The following is a 15,572-nucleotide window of genomic DNA, read 5'->3' on the forward strand; positions in this document are numbered from 1 at the left end:
GGTCATTAATATTATTTCTAACAGTGGAATGTCTTCTTTGATGGGAATCTGAAAATTTTTTAACAGCTTTATCAATAATCACGGGAGAAAATCCACGGTCAATCGCAACTGCTCTCAAATAATTAAGTTCATTGGTAAGCAAAGATTCAGAGGAACAATCTTTAAGCATGCGGAATACATAATAGTAAAAAGAAGCCATTTTTTGCTTAATAGGGTGGCATGACGTTGCATGGGGTGGTAAACAAACTGCAAAGGGTTTACGGTACACAGTGGTGCTAAAATCAGTTTCATTGCGAATTATAAGAATATCAAGGAAGGAGAGGGAATTGTTGCATTCAATTTCAAGAGTGAATTGGATGGCTGGATCAATTGAATTCATAATAGATAGAATCTCGGATAAATCCTCTTTATAACTGTCAAAAAGTAACGAAAGTGTCGTTGTCAGCAAGTACCGGACTGAGAGGATTACCCATAGCCAATCCTTCAACTTAACGAAAATATGCATTTTGGAAAACAAAGTGGGTTTGACTTAGAGAAACTTTAGTAAGCGAAAACAACTCATTAATTTCAGTATGTGTAAAGTGAAATTCCCGAAGCCTAGTTTCAAGACAATTTAGTCCTCCTTTGACCGAAACATTAGTAAACAGTGATTTGACATCAAATGAAACCATAATGGAATGAAGAGGAGAAATATTTTTAAGTTTATCAATGACTTCAACAGAATTTTTTACAGTGTGAATATTGTTAGCAAGTAGAGGAGAAAATCTGGAAACTAAATATTTGGCCAAAGGATATGAAGCAGTACCTATGTTGGAAACAATTGGTCGAAAAGGAATACCGGTTTTGTGGACTTTTGGAAGAGCATAAAGTCCAGTGCAATTAGTAATAGGTGGAATAAGTGATTTCTTCAACTGAGTTGGCAGAATGTGGGAAGATTTAATGGCACTTTTTACTTTCGTGAGGTCCGAAGTTGAAGGATCTTTAGGGATCGAGCAGTATGGGCCTTCATTTATCAGTTTAGGGACTCCAGTAATATAAGTATGTTTGTCCATAACAACAATCTGTCTGCCCTTATCAGCTTTAGAGATAATGATATTAGTATCAGAATGAATTTCGCGTAAGGTCTCATTTTCCTTTTTGCTAAGATTCGAACCCAAAGATTTGTTGTTAAAATTAACGTTATGAGTAATTAGGTGGCGGATTGTATCCTTCTGCTTTTCCGAAATATTGGAGAATTTAAAGGCTTTCTCTATAGGGGCGATGATTTGAGGAATTGAAGGTTTAGATGTCTTTGAAAAGTTGAAATTATATTTTAATACTTTTAACTGATCCTCCGAAAGATTCCTATTGGAGATATTAACAATGGGGTTAACGTTTACAGTGGGAAGATCAGCTAGATAGTTGAGAATATCCGACTGGTGTGTGAGTTTAAAGAATTTAGAAATAAGCACATTTTTATGCTGTTGACAAACGGTATCGGTTCTAGACCAGGATGTATGTTCAAATGAGGAAAAAGTTCAGTGGAATTAGCAATTTCTAAATGGAGGTAATATAATTCAAATTCAATTTTAGATAAACGTTTGCGTGTGTCCCTTATAATGTGACGAAGAAGTGCCAATTTGAATTTATGCAAAATTTTTGAAACGTGAACGGAAGCTTTAAGGCTACATTTCACATGTATAAATTTGGGAATGATATTTTGATGTTTGCATTTAATAATGCAATGTAATTACTTGTTTAATGCATAAGTAATAACTTGTTTGGACTTTCGGAATTATATTTCTTTTGTTCACTTGTTTCTTGCTTGTGCCCTTTTCACAATATGTCCACTGACAGGATCCAATTTTGTAAGTTACGCCTTTAACTTACGAAATTCTTGAATCATCTACAGTTTCTACTTAAATGCAAACATCAAAATATCATTCCCAAATTTATACATGTGAAATGTAGCCTTAAAGCTTCCTTTCACATTTCAAAAATTTTGCATAAATTCAAATTGGCACTTCTTCGTCACATTATAAGGGACACACGCAAACATTTATCTAAAATTGAATTTGAATTATATTACCTCCATTTAGAAATTGCTAATTCCACTGAAACTATTTCCTCATTTGAACATACATCCTGGTCTAGAACCGATACCGTTTGTCAACAGCATAAAAATGTGCTTATTTCTAAATTCCTTAAACTCACACACCAGTCGGATAGTCCCAACTATCTAGCTGATCTTCCCACTGTAAACGTTAACCCCATCGTTAATATCTCCAATAGGAATCTTTCGGAGGATCAGTTAAAAGTATTAAAATATAATTTCAACTTTTCAAAGACATCTAAACCTTCAATTCCTCAAATCATCGCCCCTATAGAGAAAGCCTTTAAATTCTCCAAAATTTCAGAAACGCAGAAGGATACAATCTGCCACCTAATTACTCATAACGTTAATTTTAACAACAAATCTTTGGGTTCGAATCTTAGCAAAAAGGAAAATGAGATCTTACGTGAAATTCATTCTGATACTAATATCATTATCTCTAAAGCTGATAAGGGCGGACAGATTGTTGTTATGGACAAACACACTTATATTACTGGAGTCTCTAAACTGATAAATGAAGGCCCATACTGCTCGATCCTTAAAGATATTTCAACTTTGGACCTCACGAAAGTAAAAAGTGCCATTAAGTCTTCCCACATTCTGCCAACTCAGTTGAAGGAAACTTATTCCACCTATTACTAATTGGGCTAGACTTTATGCTCTTCCAAAAGTCCACAAAACCGGTATTCCTTTTCGACCAATTGTTTCCAACATAGGTACTGCTTCATATCCTTTGGCCAAATATTTAGTTTCCAGATTTTCTCCTCTACTTGCTAACAATATTCACACTGTAAAAAATTCTGTTGAAGTCATTGATAAACTTAAAAATATTTCTCCTCTTCATTCCATTATGGTTTCGTTTGATGTCAAATCACTGTTTACTAATGTTCCGGTCGAAGGAGCACTAAATTGTCTTGAAACTAGGCTTCGGGAATTTCACTTTATACATACTGAAATTAATGAGTTGGTTTCGCTTACTAAAGTTTCTCTGAGTCAAACCCACTTTGTTTTCCAAAATGCATATTTTCATCAAGTTGAAGGATTGGCTATGGGTAATCCTCTCAGTTCGGTATTTGCTGACATTTATATGCACTATTTTGAGATGAAATTATTTGATAAACTATCTTTTTGTCTTTGGATTCTGTATGTTGATGACACTTTCGCACATTTTGACGGTTATAAAGAGGATTTATCCGAGATTCTATCTATTATGAATTCAATTGATCCAGCCATCCAATTCACTCTTGAAATTGAATGCAACAATTCCCTCCCCTTCCTCAATATTCTCATAATCCGCAATGAAACTGAATTTAGCACCACTGTGTACCGTAAACCCTTTGCAGTTTGTTTACCACCCCATGCAAAGTCATGCCACCCTGTTAAGCAAAAAGTGGCTTCTTTTTATTATTATGTATTCCGCACGCTTAAAGATTGTTCCTCTGAATCTTTGCTTACCAATGAACTTAATTATTTGAGAGCAGTTGCGATTGACCGTGGATTTTCTCCCGTGATTATTGATAAAGCCGTTAAAAAATTTTCAGATTCCCCCAGAAGACATTCCACTGTTAGAAATAATATTAATGACCTCATCGTGCTTCCATTTTATCCTTCTGTTAGCTATAAAATTGCATGGATTCTCCAGAAATTCAATTTTCAAGTCGGTTTCTCCCCTATTAATAAAATTCATTCTTCGATTCTAAAAGTTTGCGTTTCTGTCTTGAATTCTTGGGGAATTTATAGTATATCATGTCAGTGTGGTGTAAGATATATCGGCCAAACGAAAAGAGCGTTGAAGTTTCATATGAAGGAACATGAATCTTATGTCAGAAAAGGTGAAATTAACAAGTCTTCAATAGCGTATCATAGTTGGACTTTTAACCATAATTTTGATTTTGGATCTGCAAAAATTATCCAAAAGGCTTCTTCCATAGGTGAATTGGATTTTCTTGAGGCTTTTCACATTCACAAAGATTTAGCAGGTTTAGTTAATGATTTGAAGTCCAATCCAGTCCTTCCTAATGCCTTTAAAATTCTACTATCTTAATTCAGTTATTTTTGCCGATAGATGGTGTTACCTCCTCGCGTTTGGTACTACTAGAGGGTATAAAAATCTGTTCAGTGGTTGCTTTCTATTATTTGAAGTTCAGATTTTGAGCGTAAGGTGCATTTGCCCCTCGCTCCCTATTTTAACTTCGCTAATTTTTCATGCTCGATCAGATAGTCTGGCTCAGTAAAAGTATGCGGCCAGTTCAACTCTGATTAAAAATCTAGTTATAACCATGTGCTGTGCTGATAAGGACCTCGTGTTTCTGTGACTCCTTCTCCTTTATTTTCTTCGTTCTAGGTATTTCTTTCTTCTGATGAGGAGGGACTTTTAGCTGCCCTCGAAATCGATTGAGTGTTTCATTATACCTACACTAAATACAAGGTTGTTTTTATGATTTTGATAGTAACTTACTTGTTTACTTTTCAAATGTGTGCACTTAATAAGTTGATATATTCTTTTTTATGCCATTTTATATTCCAAAAAGGAATGCACAAACAATGTTTTCAAAATGAAATTTTTATGAATTAAGTTTTAATAATGGTAAAAATTTTGTTTTCAGTTGGTAAGAATACATATTATTAAATGGTAAAATCCTCTCTGAGATGAGATATTATGATGTAGTTTTCAGAATGCAAGTCCATCCTCCCCTAACTGTGAAAATACTTAACTAAGTAAATCAGATTACAAACAGTCATCTTGATTAAAGGAAATTGTGTGAAATTTATTCTACAGCCAAACTTCTGTAAGTACTGTTATGTGTGAGCATAATAGCTCCTCTGAAAGATGTCATGAATAAACTTCATGAATAATCATAGTTGAGTTCGAATGTATCCATTATCTGCTTGAAGCCTTGGATTCCATCTAACTATATCCCAGTTTTAATCAAAAGCACATGGAAAGAGAATCCAAAGGTCTGTAATCCTCTTTCTCTACTATTAATCTCATGATGGGATGTTTTTCTCAATGGATTTTTAAGTGCTTCTATGTTGCTAAGACACTTCATAAACATTCATTTCTTCTTTTGATTCAAACTTGAGCCCAGTTATAAGGTAGCCACATTTGTCAATCATCATCTCATTCAAAATGGCTTAATTAGACCACTGGTAGTTTGATATGACTTGGAAGTCATGTGTCAGTATTTTGAAAACAACTGTACTTGTAAGCTGTTTTTGTAGACAACATCAGCATTGTATGAGATTGAATTAGCCTTAAGTAAACATTATAAAGGGCCAAAATTGGTCAGCTGGCCATACAGCTGAGTATTGTATGTTAAAGTTGTTACCTTAGTCAAGAACTTGGATAGCCATATCTAATCTTGCAGTACAATAGTTTTACTGTGATCTTATGTATATTTTTTGTGTGCATTGCATCTGGCATCACCAGTGTTTCACTACCAAACAGAGAATCTGTTGATGACCTAGTATCAAAAACGGTGCCTAACATGGATAATGGATCCTTGACCAGATATGAAAATATTGTTGTTGGTGAGGAGATCTCATTTTCTTTTGTACTGGTCTGATGGTTAGATTCATATACAGCAGAGACATTATTAAGCCATATATCATGATTTAATAGGTCTTAATAATTTGCTAGAGGTAATTAGTGTTCTTGTTTGAAAAAAATTTGCTCTGTCATATTATAAATCTGTTGATTGTCATTCCATAAAATGCTATTAACAGTAAATACTACAAGCATCCTTTCAGTTGCTTTTCTGCACACATATTACCGTACCTTCTCTAGTCATTTCTTCATCATGTGAAAAATCTGTCTGGACCACAGTGAAATTTTTTTTTCCAAGACAGTGTAGTTTGTCATCAAGCTTGACAGCTACTGGATGTTTCTGATGATATAACAGATTCAAATGATTGCTTTAATTGCCAAACTGCAACCTAATGAACTTTGTGGCATTTAGAAGAATGAGGTGCAGCAGCCACTGATGTATCTCTTTATGAAAGAACATAGGTGAACTATGCAGCAGGTATAAATAAAATAAAATGAAGAAAATGCTAAAAAAATTTTGAATCTGTTTCTAAGCTTCTGTCAGTCTTGATCTCAAAATATAAAATCAATCTCTCTCTCTCTCTCTCTCTCTTTTTTTTTTTTTTTTTTTACATACAGTGTTTCTATTATTGTTTGAAAAAGGTGTTCTTTATTATTATTATTATTTGATTACTCTAAAAATATGCAAATAACATTTGATTGTTTCATTTCTTTTGCTCATTTTCATTTTATCCTGTAGGCAACTTCTTCATTGGATACACAGACTGAAAGGAATATACAAAATTCTTTGGCTGCTATCTGTTCTAACAGGACCACTCTCATCATAGCACACAGGTGATTTGAAAACATGCCTTATAGCTTTTTAACACAATATAAGATTTGTTTTAAATATATAGAATGTTCAGTTTAAAAGCAGAACATTTATAAAAACAGTAAGTTAGCATTTTTATGGGACATATATTATCCATTGCATATGTTGGATATGAAGCCTCTCCAGTTAAGTGTGTATGTTAACATACTTTATCTTGTTACTAGTATTATTATGAAACTTTTCCTTATCTGTACTCTAGGTGCCAGCAGTTGCATTCATTTTCAATTCTTTCAGGATGTGTATATTTATAAATACAGTTTGGGTTAAGTATGCCCATAAAATGTAGTCTAGATTGGCAAGAACTGCAGATATCAGTGGTCATGATCTTTAGAGGTAATTCTGCTGGCAAAAAAATTCCTTCAGCATTTCCTTGGTGCAGTCTGCTGATGAAATTTTACATCAGTTCTCCTGCAATAAAACAATGAACTTCTTGATAAGTCTGAACATTAATAGTGTCAAAGAATAGAGAGTCAATAATTTTTCCCCGTGATATGACAGACCAAATAATAATTTTCAGTGATCCATATTTGGTAATGGAATGTGTATACAGAAATGGGGCATTGAGATTGTGCAGATGACTGTTAAGAGGTAGATGAAAAACTCTGCTGGTATAAACTGTTATTCAACAAGTGTATCTCAAACAGCATACATTGCTACTTGAATATGGAACTTGGTAGCATGTCTATTACTTATAAAGCTACAGACATAGCAGCTGCTTGAAAGGGATACTTGGGAATCATTCTCTGTACCTCCTTCAAGTAGCTATTCCATTTTAACCACAGCCACATAGGTGAAAGCTCCATATTCATGTAGCAATGTATACCACTCAAAATTTGCATGGAAAGTTATGACTCTTACAGCAGAGCACTTTTACATATCACTCAATAACGCTTTATATCAGCTGAACATGCCATGCCTGCATACTTATTCCACTATAAAAGTTGCTTATTTTAGTCTCTTCTACCTGCCTTTACATTTTTGTGGCATATTTTTAATCACCCTGTATATATTTCAATTAAACAACTTAATCTGTGAGAAACATCAAATTTAAAATAGAAATGCTGCCATGAATGAAGTTCTTATAAAACAGCAGTCAGAGACCTGATACATAATCTGGCAGCTTCCCACTAAAGATTCACCATAAAATCCTTTTCACGCTTCTTACATATAACGAAGCAATGCAGGAGTCGGGGAATTGCTGCAAGAAAGTATACATAAAATTATATAGCCATAAATAAATTCTCTTTTAAATTAAACACCCTATACCAGTGAAGGTGAACCTTTTTTTTTTTTTTTCGGGGTGGGGGACAGTGTGCTCAAAACTTCTTTGATTAAATCCCCATCGCTGAGCGGTTCACCATGTTTTGCCAGGCAAAGTGAAATTTGAAAGCTGCCCATTGTTAGATGGTGTGTTTTAGAAAGATAATTGCAAAATCATCTTTCTGATAATTTTAATTCCTCAATTTCCCTTCAATAAACACCTTCCATTCAGCTGTCTCACATTCGGCAACAATCGTGTGGTTGGTGTTAAAGGCTTAGGCCCTATGCCAGTGGCATTATGCGATAAATAAGTAAGTGAAACGTTCAAGAATGGATTAAAACATTTATTTAAATTACATAGTACAGTCAAAAGTCTTTAATCCGGAATGATCTATAATCCGGACCTCAAAGCTATAAACTTTCTGTGGATGCATAAACGCATGTGAATAAAACCTTTACACATGCGCATTTAACGTATAACGGACGGTATAAGCTAAGATAAAATTATCTATTTCAGTTAATGTTGCGGATTGCATTGTTCCTTAATCTTCTAATTGGATCCGTCTTATTATTTTTTGCAGACTGTTAGAGCAATTTTATAAAATTAAGCTTGAACTTTCGATTATGTCAAAAAGAATTTCCGATTCTGGAGCTGCCAAAGGATCTACAAAGCGAAAGCATGTTTCGATGTCCATCAAACAAAAAGTGCAATTGCTTCAAAAAATGGATAAAGGCATATCCTTTGTTTCTCTAACCATTCTGAAATCAGTTTATCAATTTCACGCTGTTCTGCCGGGGAGGGGGGGGGGGCACATTGCGGCACGCAAGGAACTGGAAGTTGATCTGTCAGCACTATCCTTATCTTCAAGGCAGATGTTTTTATTTTATTTGGCTTATAATTCTTTACTAAATGTAGTATTTCATCTCGATGTACTCCATCTTTGATATGATTTAAATCAAATTCCTCGTCATTATAAATATCACGAATACAGATCAAATAGTTTTTTGGTTGCAATTTTCTAATTTCGACTGTGCATAATGTATGCTTTACGCATGCGCGCATTGAAAGAAATGTTTAATAAAGTAAACAAATAAATATTAAGCTGTTTTTTTTTTGTAAATTTTGATACCCTTCAGATCATAATTGCTCTTTATTTCATAAACTACGGTTTCATATTTTTAATTTTATAATTTCTGCATGCCATCTTACCAGATTTAAACTGATGATCTATAATCCGGAAAAACCGATAATCCAGAGTCGCCGAAGTCCTGATGAGTTCGGATTAAAGACTTTTGACTGTATTACTTTATTGTGATTATTGATTAAGGAAGTAATATTTTAGTCACGTGCCGGCTTATAAGACTGTGCGTGCTGACTGTGGCACACGTGTCATAGGTTCGCCATCACTGCCCTATACTATAGAAAATTAACATTTATTTTAATAATCTATAGTTATTTTTTTATATTTATTTTATGTTATTTTCATATTCTTTTTTAAGATTGTCGACCATTATTCATGCTGATGAAATTTTAGTCTTGAAAGAAGGAGAAATTATAGAAAGAGGAAGGTAAGTTTCCTATCTATTCCAGTGTTTGTTGCATATTTGAATTTTAAATTGTTTTAAAGATATATTAATTACTTGGAAGAATTAAATAAAATGAATTTATATTGCGATTAATTGTTAATCATTATTTTAACTTACTGTACAGAGGAAAAAACATCTTATATTATCACAGCTACAGGTTATTAAATTATAGTAGACACATTGTTATTTTGGCTGCTAATGTTTAGAACAACTATTAGATTACTTTGTGTTTACTTATCAAAATAGCTTTTTGTTCTTTTTAGGTCTAGTAAAACAGAATCGATTTCAACTTTTTTTTTATATAATTCTGTGTAAATATATATTGATTTTTTGTAATTATTATAAACAGAGCCAGAAATTGTCGGAGTCTTTTTTATCAAATTTGTGATTTTTTAATCAAATTTAGTGATATTTGGGGAAATTTTAGAGATGGGATTTCACAAGTATGGAACCACATGGAAAAATTCGTTACAAAATATTCCGTTAGTCTTTCTTCCATTGCTGAGAACATAAAACAGAAGCCTTAAGTTGCTGCAAACTGCAGAGCTCTGCATTGGGAGGAGGGGATTTGTTCAGCTTCAAAATTTCACTAATTTTAGTCTTGCATCAAATATGCTATATGCTGAAGTTCGGCAACTGCTATATACTCAAGTTCAGATGAAATCACGTAACCAAAAAGCACAGAAAATGTTAAATGTGACCTTCCTGTAAATGCAGAAAAATTAATACAAATATTTTCTCATTTTATTTTATTAAATATAAAAATAATTTATCAAAGAATTTTTGTTTATTATGCATAAAAAACTTAAATTTATATCTATTTTTATAGCACATTCAAAAGAAATATTTTCAGTTTTAAATATTAGTTGGAACATACCTCTTAAATTAAAAAAATATTACGTGAATTAAAAACATTCTGACATGGTTGGAAGTGGGAGTGCTGCATAAAATGTTGAAAATTACTGGTGTAGTCATTTCAGTTTGAGTCCAAATGTTCTGTGTTTCAGCTTTTGCTCAGTGAGAAAATTTAAAGAGCAGACATGCATTTTTTTAACTGCATTGTGGTGAATTTTTGAAAATGATTGATCTTTGGATCAAATATTGCAGCATTCATTCTTATATCAAGAAGAATTAAAGTTAAATTTTTGGCTCTGATAAAGCTGTTTTTGTGATTTATGTTATGCAGTTTGATTTATAAAGGTCATTATTCAATAATACATTTAAGTCCAAATCATTTAGGCTTCTTTTCAGAATAGTAACCTTTACATTCTGTATATTGTATATAATTTGCAGAGATTTTCAGACACAGGCTAGAGACTATTTTCTGCGAGTCATTCTAAGATAACAAATATAGCAACTTCTACATGTTTGTGCATGCTAAACTTCCATCCCCAGAATTTTATAGATCTTCAGCAGAGAAGATGGTCTACAGGATGTTTACTAATTTTCTGCAAACCTTTTACAGTTATCATGCCTATGCGGACTAATGTTATTCGGAAAGAGAAGCTCCAATCTCATCTGCAATCATTATAAAACATACTGCAATTTGACTGTTACAGCAAGCAAAGAGATGACAACTCGACATTTGTTTCGTTACATTAACAAGCGTGACGCATGTTATCTAACTATTATAAAATGTCTACAATGTTGCCAGCTTTCAGAACAGTCTTCATAATTGTCATTGCTTCTAGTTGCAATAATGGTTTAACTTTGCCTGTTCATGCAGCCTGCTTATTTGAAAGATTTGCTCTTTGTACATTGTACACAACAATTTGTATAATATATTTAGGGGCACTTTAATATACAAGGTGCCCACTAAAGTCCAGTACCACCCGTTTAACTGCCAAATGGCTGCAGTTATATATTTATAAAATTGGTGTCTAGGTCTAGTACAGTGGCTATGTGCTACTTGATAAGATAGCTTACAGCGCCACCTGGTGAAAAAAGATGAAGTTAGCCTTCTTATCTTGAAAATGATACGAGATAGAAAGAAAAAGTGAATTACTAAGTTGTAGAGAATCATTTATTTAGTACAAATACTCACCTTATGGGTGTTGAATGCTAAAATCAAAACACTGAAAATGCACATTTGTTTCTTTGTGATTTCTGAAACTGTGACGTCATGAAATTTGAACAAAAGGAGGAAAGATTATCTTTCGGATAAAAACTTGCCCGTATTGCGGCACAGTGATGTCACTTGTAATTCACATTCGAGAGGACTGTGGTTCAGACCCTGCAGGGTGCATCCTCGTACTGATTATCTTTACAAATGGAGGAGAAAACATAGAGACCATGCACAATTAGTGTTGCAAAACACATCAACCCAATGCAACTTGAGCTTGGTGTGCGAATTTGTGCATTATGTAAATAGTGTATGAAACGTCACACCTGTTCACCTAAAACAGCTGTAAAAGAGATATCTCCTGGTGGTTGTATGTTTAAGCTCATGGTCATAGAGCAATTTTCAAAAAATGATTATTTCGAGATGGTTCTACTTATGGTGAATGTGAGCACAAGGCACGATCGGCAGTGCAGTTGTATCGGGAACATTTTCCTGCAGGCCTACAGCCTTCGTACAAAACCATCCTATGGGTTGTGAAACGTTTAAGGGAGACAGGTTGCGTGACTAGCCAACTTCGATCCAGCAGACCAGCTACGGTACGGCGGAAAGTACAACCAGAAGATGTCTCATCATACACCTTCACATATCCAAACAGTAGCAGAGATATAAGTGAAAACTGTGGCCTCTCAAAAAGTCACTTTTCGAAAGTCGTAAATGAATTAGGTGCTCATCCATACCATCTAACACCTAATCAGGCATTACTGGATGGGGATGCTGAGAGATGTTTCGCATAGTGCAACCTTGTCATGAACCAGATACAGATCCAATATTCTTGGCTGGTATAGTGTGGATGGATGACTCATGCTTTTCGCGGAATGAAATATACAATAGGCAGAACACCCATTACTGGGCACTGGAAAATCTAGCATGTTCTGCTGACGTTTGACATCAAATACGGTTTTTTATTAATGTTTAGTGTGAAATTTATTGCCTTAATATTTTACCAGGTTACATTAACAGCCACACAATATTTAGAACTTCTGCATAACATAATACCCGATTTTTGTTGAGAACTTGTTGTTACTTCAACTCCTGAATGGATGGTTCCAACATGATCTTGCAAGTAAAGCAGTACCTGATGGAGGAATTTGGAGAACGAATAATTGGGTACAGTGGTTATGAAGAGTGTCCTCTACATTCACCTGATCTGAATCCAATTGACTTTTTCCTGTGTGGATACCTCAAATAGCAGATGTATGCAACTCCTCCACAAACATCACAGGAACTACAATGATGTATTTCAGATGCTTGTGTCAACGTGTCACTCGCTATGCTACAATGTACAACATGAAGTTCTAAAACAGGTCCAGATGTGCATTTCAGCTCATGAAGAGAAGTTTAAAACATCGAAAATAAAGGTAACTTGTGATAACTAGTTCCCCTGCAGGTTGGTTCGTGACGTCGTGGTTTCGGAAATCGCGAACAAACAAATGCTCATTTAAAGCGTTCTCTTTTTAACATTCATGTCTATGAGTCGTCTTTTTGTACTAAATCAACGAAGTTCTACAACTCTGTAATTCACTTTTTCTTCCTATCTCTTATCATTTTCGAGATCTGGGACACTAACTCCGCTGTTTTCCACCAGGTGGCACTGAAAGCTATCTCATCTAGTAGCGCATAGCTGCAGCCATTCGTGTTAAAAGGGCGATACCGGACTTTAGTGGGCACCCTGTGTATGGTACAAATTAATGACAAAGTATTATTATACTTTAATATATAATGCTTTAAAATATATTTGGGTGCAATATTTTTAGAGACCTTTAGTATAAAATAAAACCAGGTGTACAGATACACATATATAATACAAAGTCCGAGATCAGGACTTCAAAGATTCTGGATTTAAATCAAGTGAGATAACATGTAGATATGGCAACACTGGAGCTTTACTTATTGTGTAGGTCAGACTAATGCTAATCCACACAAACATTCAGGGGCCAAAAGTGTGATCATAGCCAACATCAATATGTCTTCACAGTATGATTCCCTAACCAGCAGGTATTTGAAAGTTACATCTTGGGAGAAAAATCACATTTATAGCATACTTGCTTTTTTTCCCCCTTGAGTATTTTATTCTCTATTCCTAGACTTTATAGAGGGATTTTTATTTATTTAGTTAGTTTAATTTGTTTGCTTATATATATAAGCAAATAAGTGTATAGTTTGTGTACACACACATGTATATATTTATTTAGTTTTGTTTATTTGATTATATATATATATGCAAATAAACAAAACTAAATAATTATATACATGTGTGTGTGTACACAAAATATATACATGTGTGTATATATATACACATATATATAAATGTGTGTAATATAAATGTGTGTAATTTATATATATATATATATATAAATGTGTGTAATTTATATATATATATATATAAATGTGTATATATATATATATATATATATATATATATATATATATATAAAATGTACACAAAATATATACATGTATGTACATACAAAATATATACATGTGTGTATATATATATACACACACACACACATATATATATATATATATATATATATTCTGTAAATGGTGCAAAGAATTAATTAAATTTGTATTTAAATTCAATTTATTCTTTAGAAACTATAAATGATATTGTAGATTAGTTCGAAAATTAAATCTTTTATATGTGTGCATTTTTTTAATTATTTTAACTTTAAATTTGCTTTTTACGTATATACATGTTTGTTAAAATTTATATATTCTGTAACTCTTTTTTTTACTCTGGAACTGCAGTATCAAATATACTTTAAAGCATTAGCTATTTTGAACTTTCCTCTTGTGTGCAAATATATATATATGGGGGCATATTCTTCGACTTCCTCTACTTCTACTTCTACCCAGCAAGATAGGACGTTATCACAGCTTAGCACAGTGTGGAGCAATCGAGACAACGCCCAGATAGCTTCCAGACGAGGAAAGGAACAGAGGCAAGCAAACGGCTTGCAGATCCTCCAAGAGTTGGTGGAAACAGACGGTTTCCTTCGATGCTCAAGTTCCTTGTAACTAAGCTAATCATTATTGAATGTAGTTAATCATGGATCGATGAAAATAGACGTATTCTCTTAAGGCATGAGCCTACATGCCTATAGAACTCTTAGAGACTGATAATGTGTGAGAATGTTCATTACATGAATCGAATCCTGTTTGGACTGAAACTTTAGAGGGGTGAGTTGCTGGTAACCTCACTAACTCTTCAGTTAGTGAGGTTACCAACTGTACTGTTCACTTTCACCTTAACTCACCTTTTCTTTCATTTTATTTCATATCAGTAAAATAAAGTAGTTTAGTTATGTTTAAGTCGTGCTCTACTTTATTCTTATTGAGAGCAATCTTACAAAAATATGGTGCACAACAGTGGCGCAAACTCAAAAGTATGCAAATCCAAAATTAGTGTTCCAAGTTGAACTGTTTTTTGCTTAACTGTGTATTGCCATACTGTGAATTTAATGGACTGTTCTCACAAGTTGTTGGATTATTCTTACAAAGTGTTTGGATTACCAATTGAAGACGATCGTCTGTCGGGTACCTCATGACGATGGTGATGTCCACTCGGCAATGTCCTGCAGGATAGCAGAGAATGTGGAGGCATATTCTTTGACTTCCTCTACTTCTACTTCTACCCAGCAAAGCATGACACTATTGCAGCTTAGCACAGTGTGGAGCAATCGAGACCATGCCCAGATAGCTTCCAGACGAGGAAAGGAACGGAGGCAAGCAAACGACTTGCGAATCCTCCAAGAGTTAGTGGAAACAGACGGTTTCCTTCGATGCTCAAGTTCCTTGTAGCCAAGCTAATCATTATTGAATGTAATTAGCCATGGATGGATGAGAATAGACGTATTCTCTCAAGGCATGAGCCTACTTGCCTATAGAACTGTTAGAGACTGATAATGTGTGAGAATGTTCATTACATGAACCGAATCCTGTTATGACTGAAAATTTAATTGTGAGGTTACCAGCTATACTGTTCACTTTCACCTTAATTCATCTTTTCTTCCATTTTATTTCATATTAATAAAATAAAGTAGTTTAGTTGTATTCAAGTCGTGCTCTACTGTGTTCTTATTGAGGGTAA

At 33.8% G+C, this 15,572-nt stretch overlaps 1 protein-coding gene across 3 annotated transcripts in view; it reads left to right on the forward strand.

The window, feature by feature from the left end:
- Hmt-1 (ABC transporter ATP-binding protein/permease Hmt-1) overlaps positions 1 to 15,572 on the forward strand; it is an 82,139-nt gene that overhangs the window by 63,783 nt on the left and 2,784 nt on the right. For all 3 annotated transcript variants that reach the window (XM_085819865.1, XM_035372922.2, XM_085819866.1), the window contains 2 exons: positions 6,379 to 6,473; positions 9,271 to 9,339. In XM_085819865.1, coding sequence (XP_085675991.1) covers positions 6,379 to 6,473; positions 9,271 to 9,339 — 164 coding nt within the window. The remainder of the gene's footprint in view (positions 1 to 6,378; positions 6,474 to 9,270; positions 9,340 to 15,572) is intronic.

This window comes from Stegodyphus dumicola, chromosome 7, assembly GCF_044657685.1.
Source record: "Stegodyphus dumicola isolate Sdum_Otavi_A_Nest chromosome 7, ASM4465768v1".
NCBI lineage: Eukaryota > Metazoa > Arthropoda > Arachnida > Araneae > Eresidae > Stegodyphus > Stegodyphus dumicola.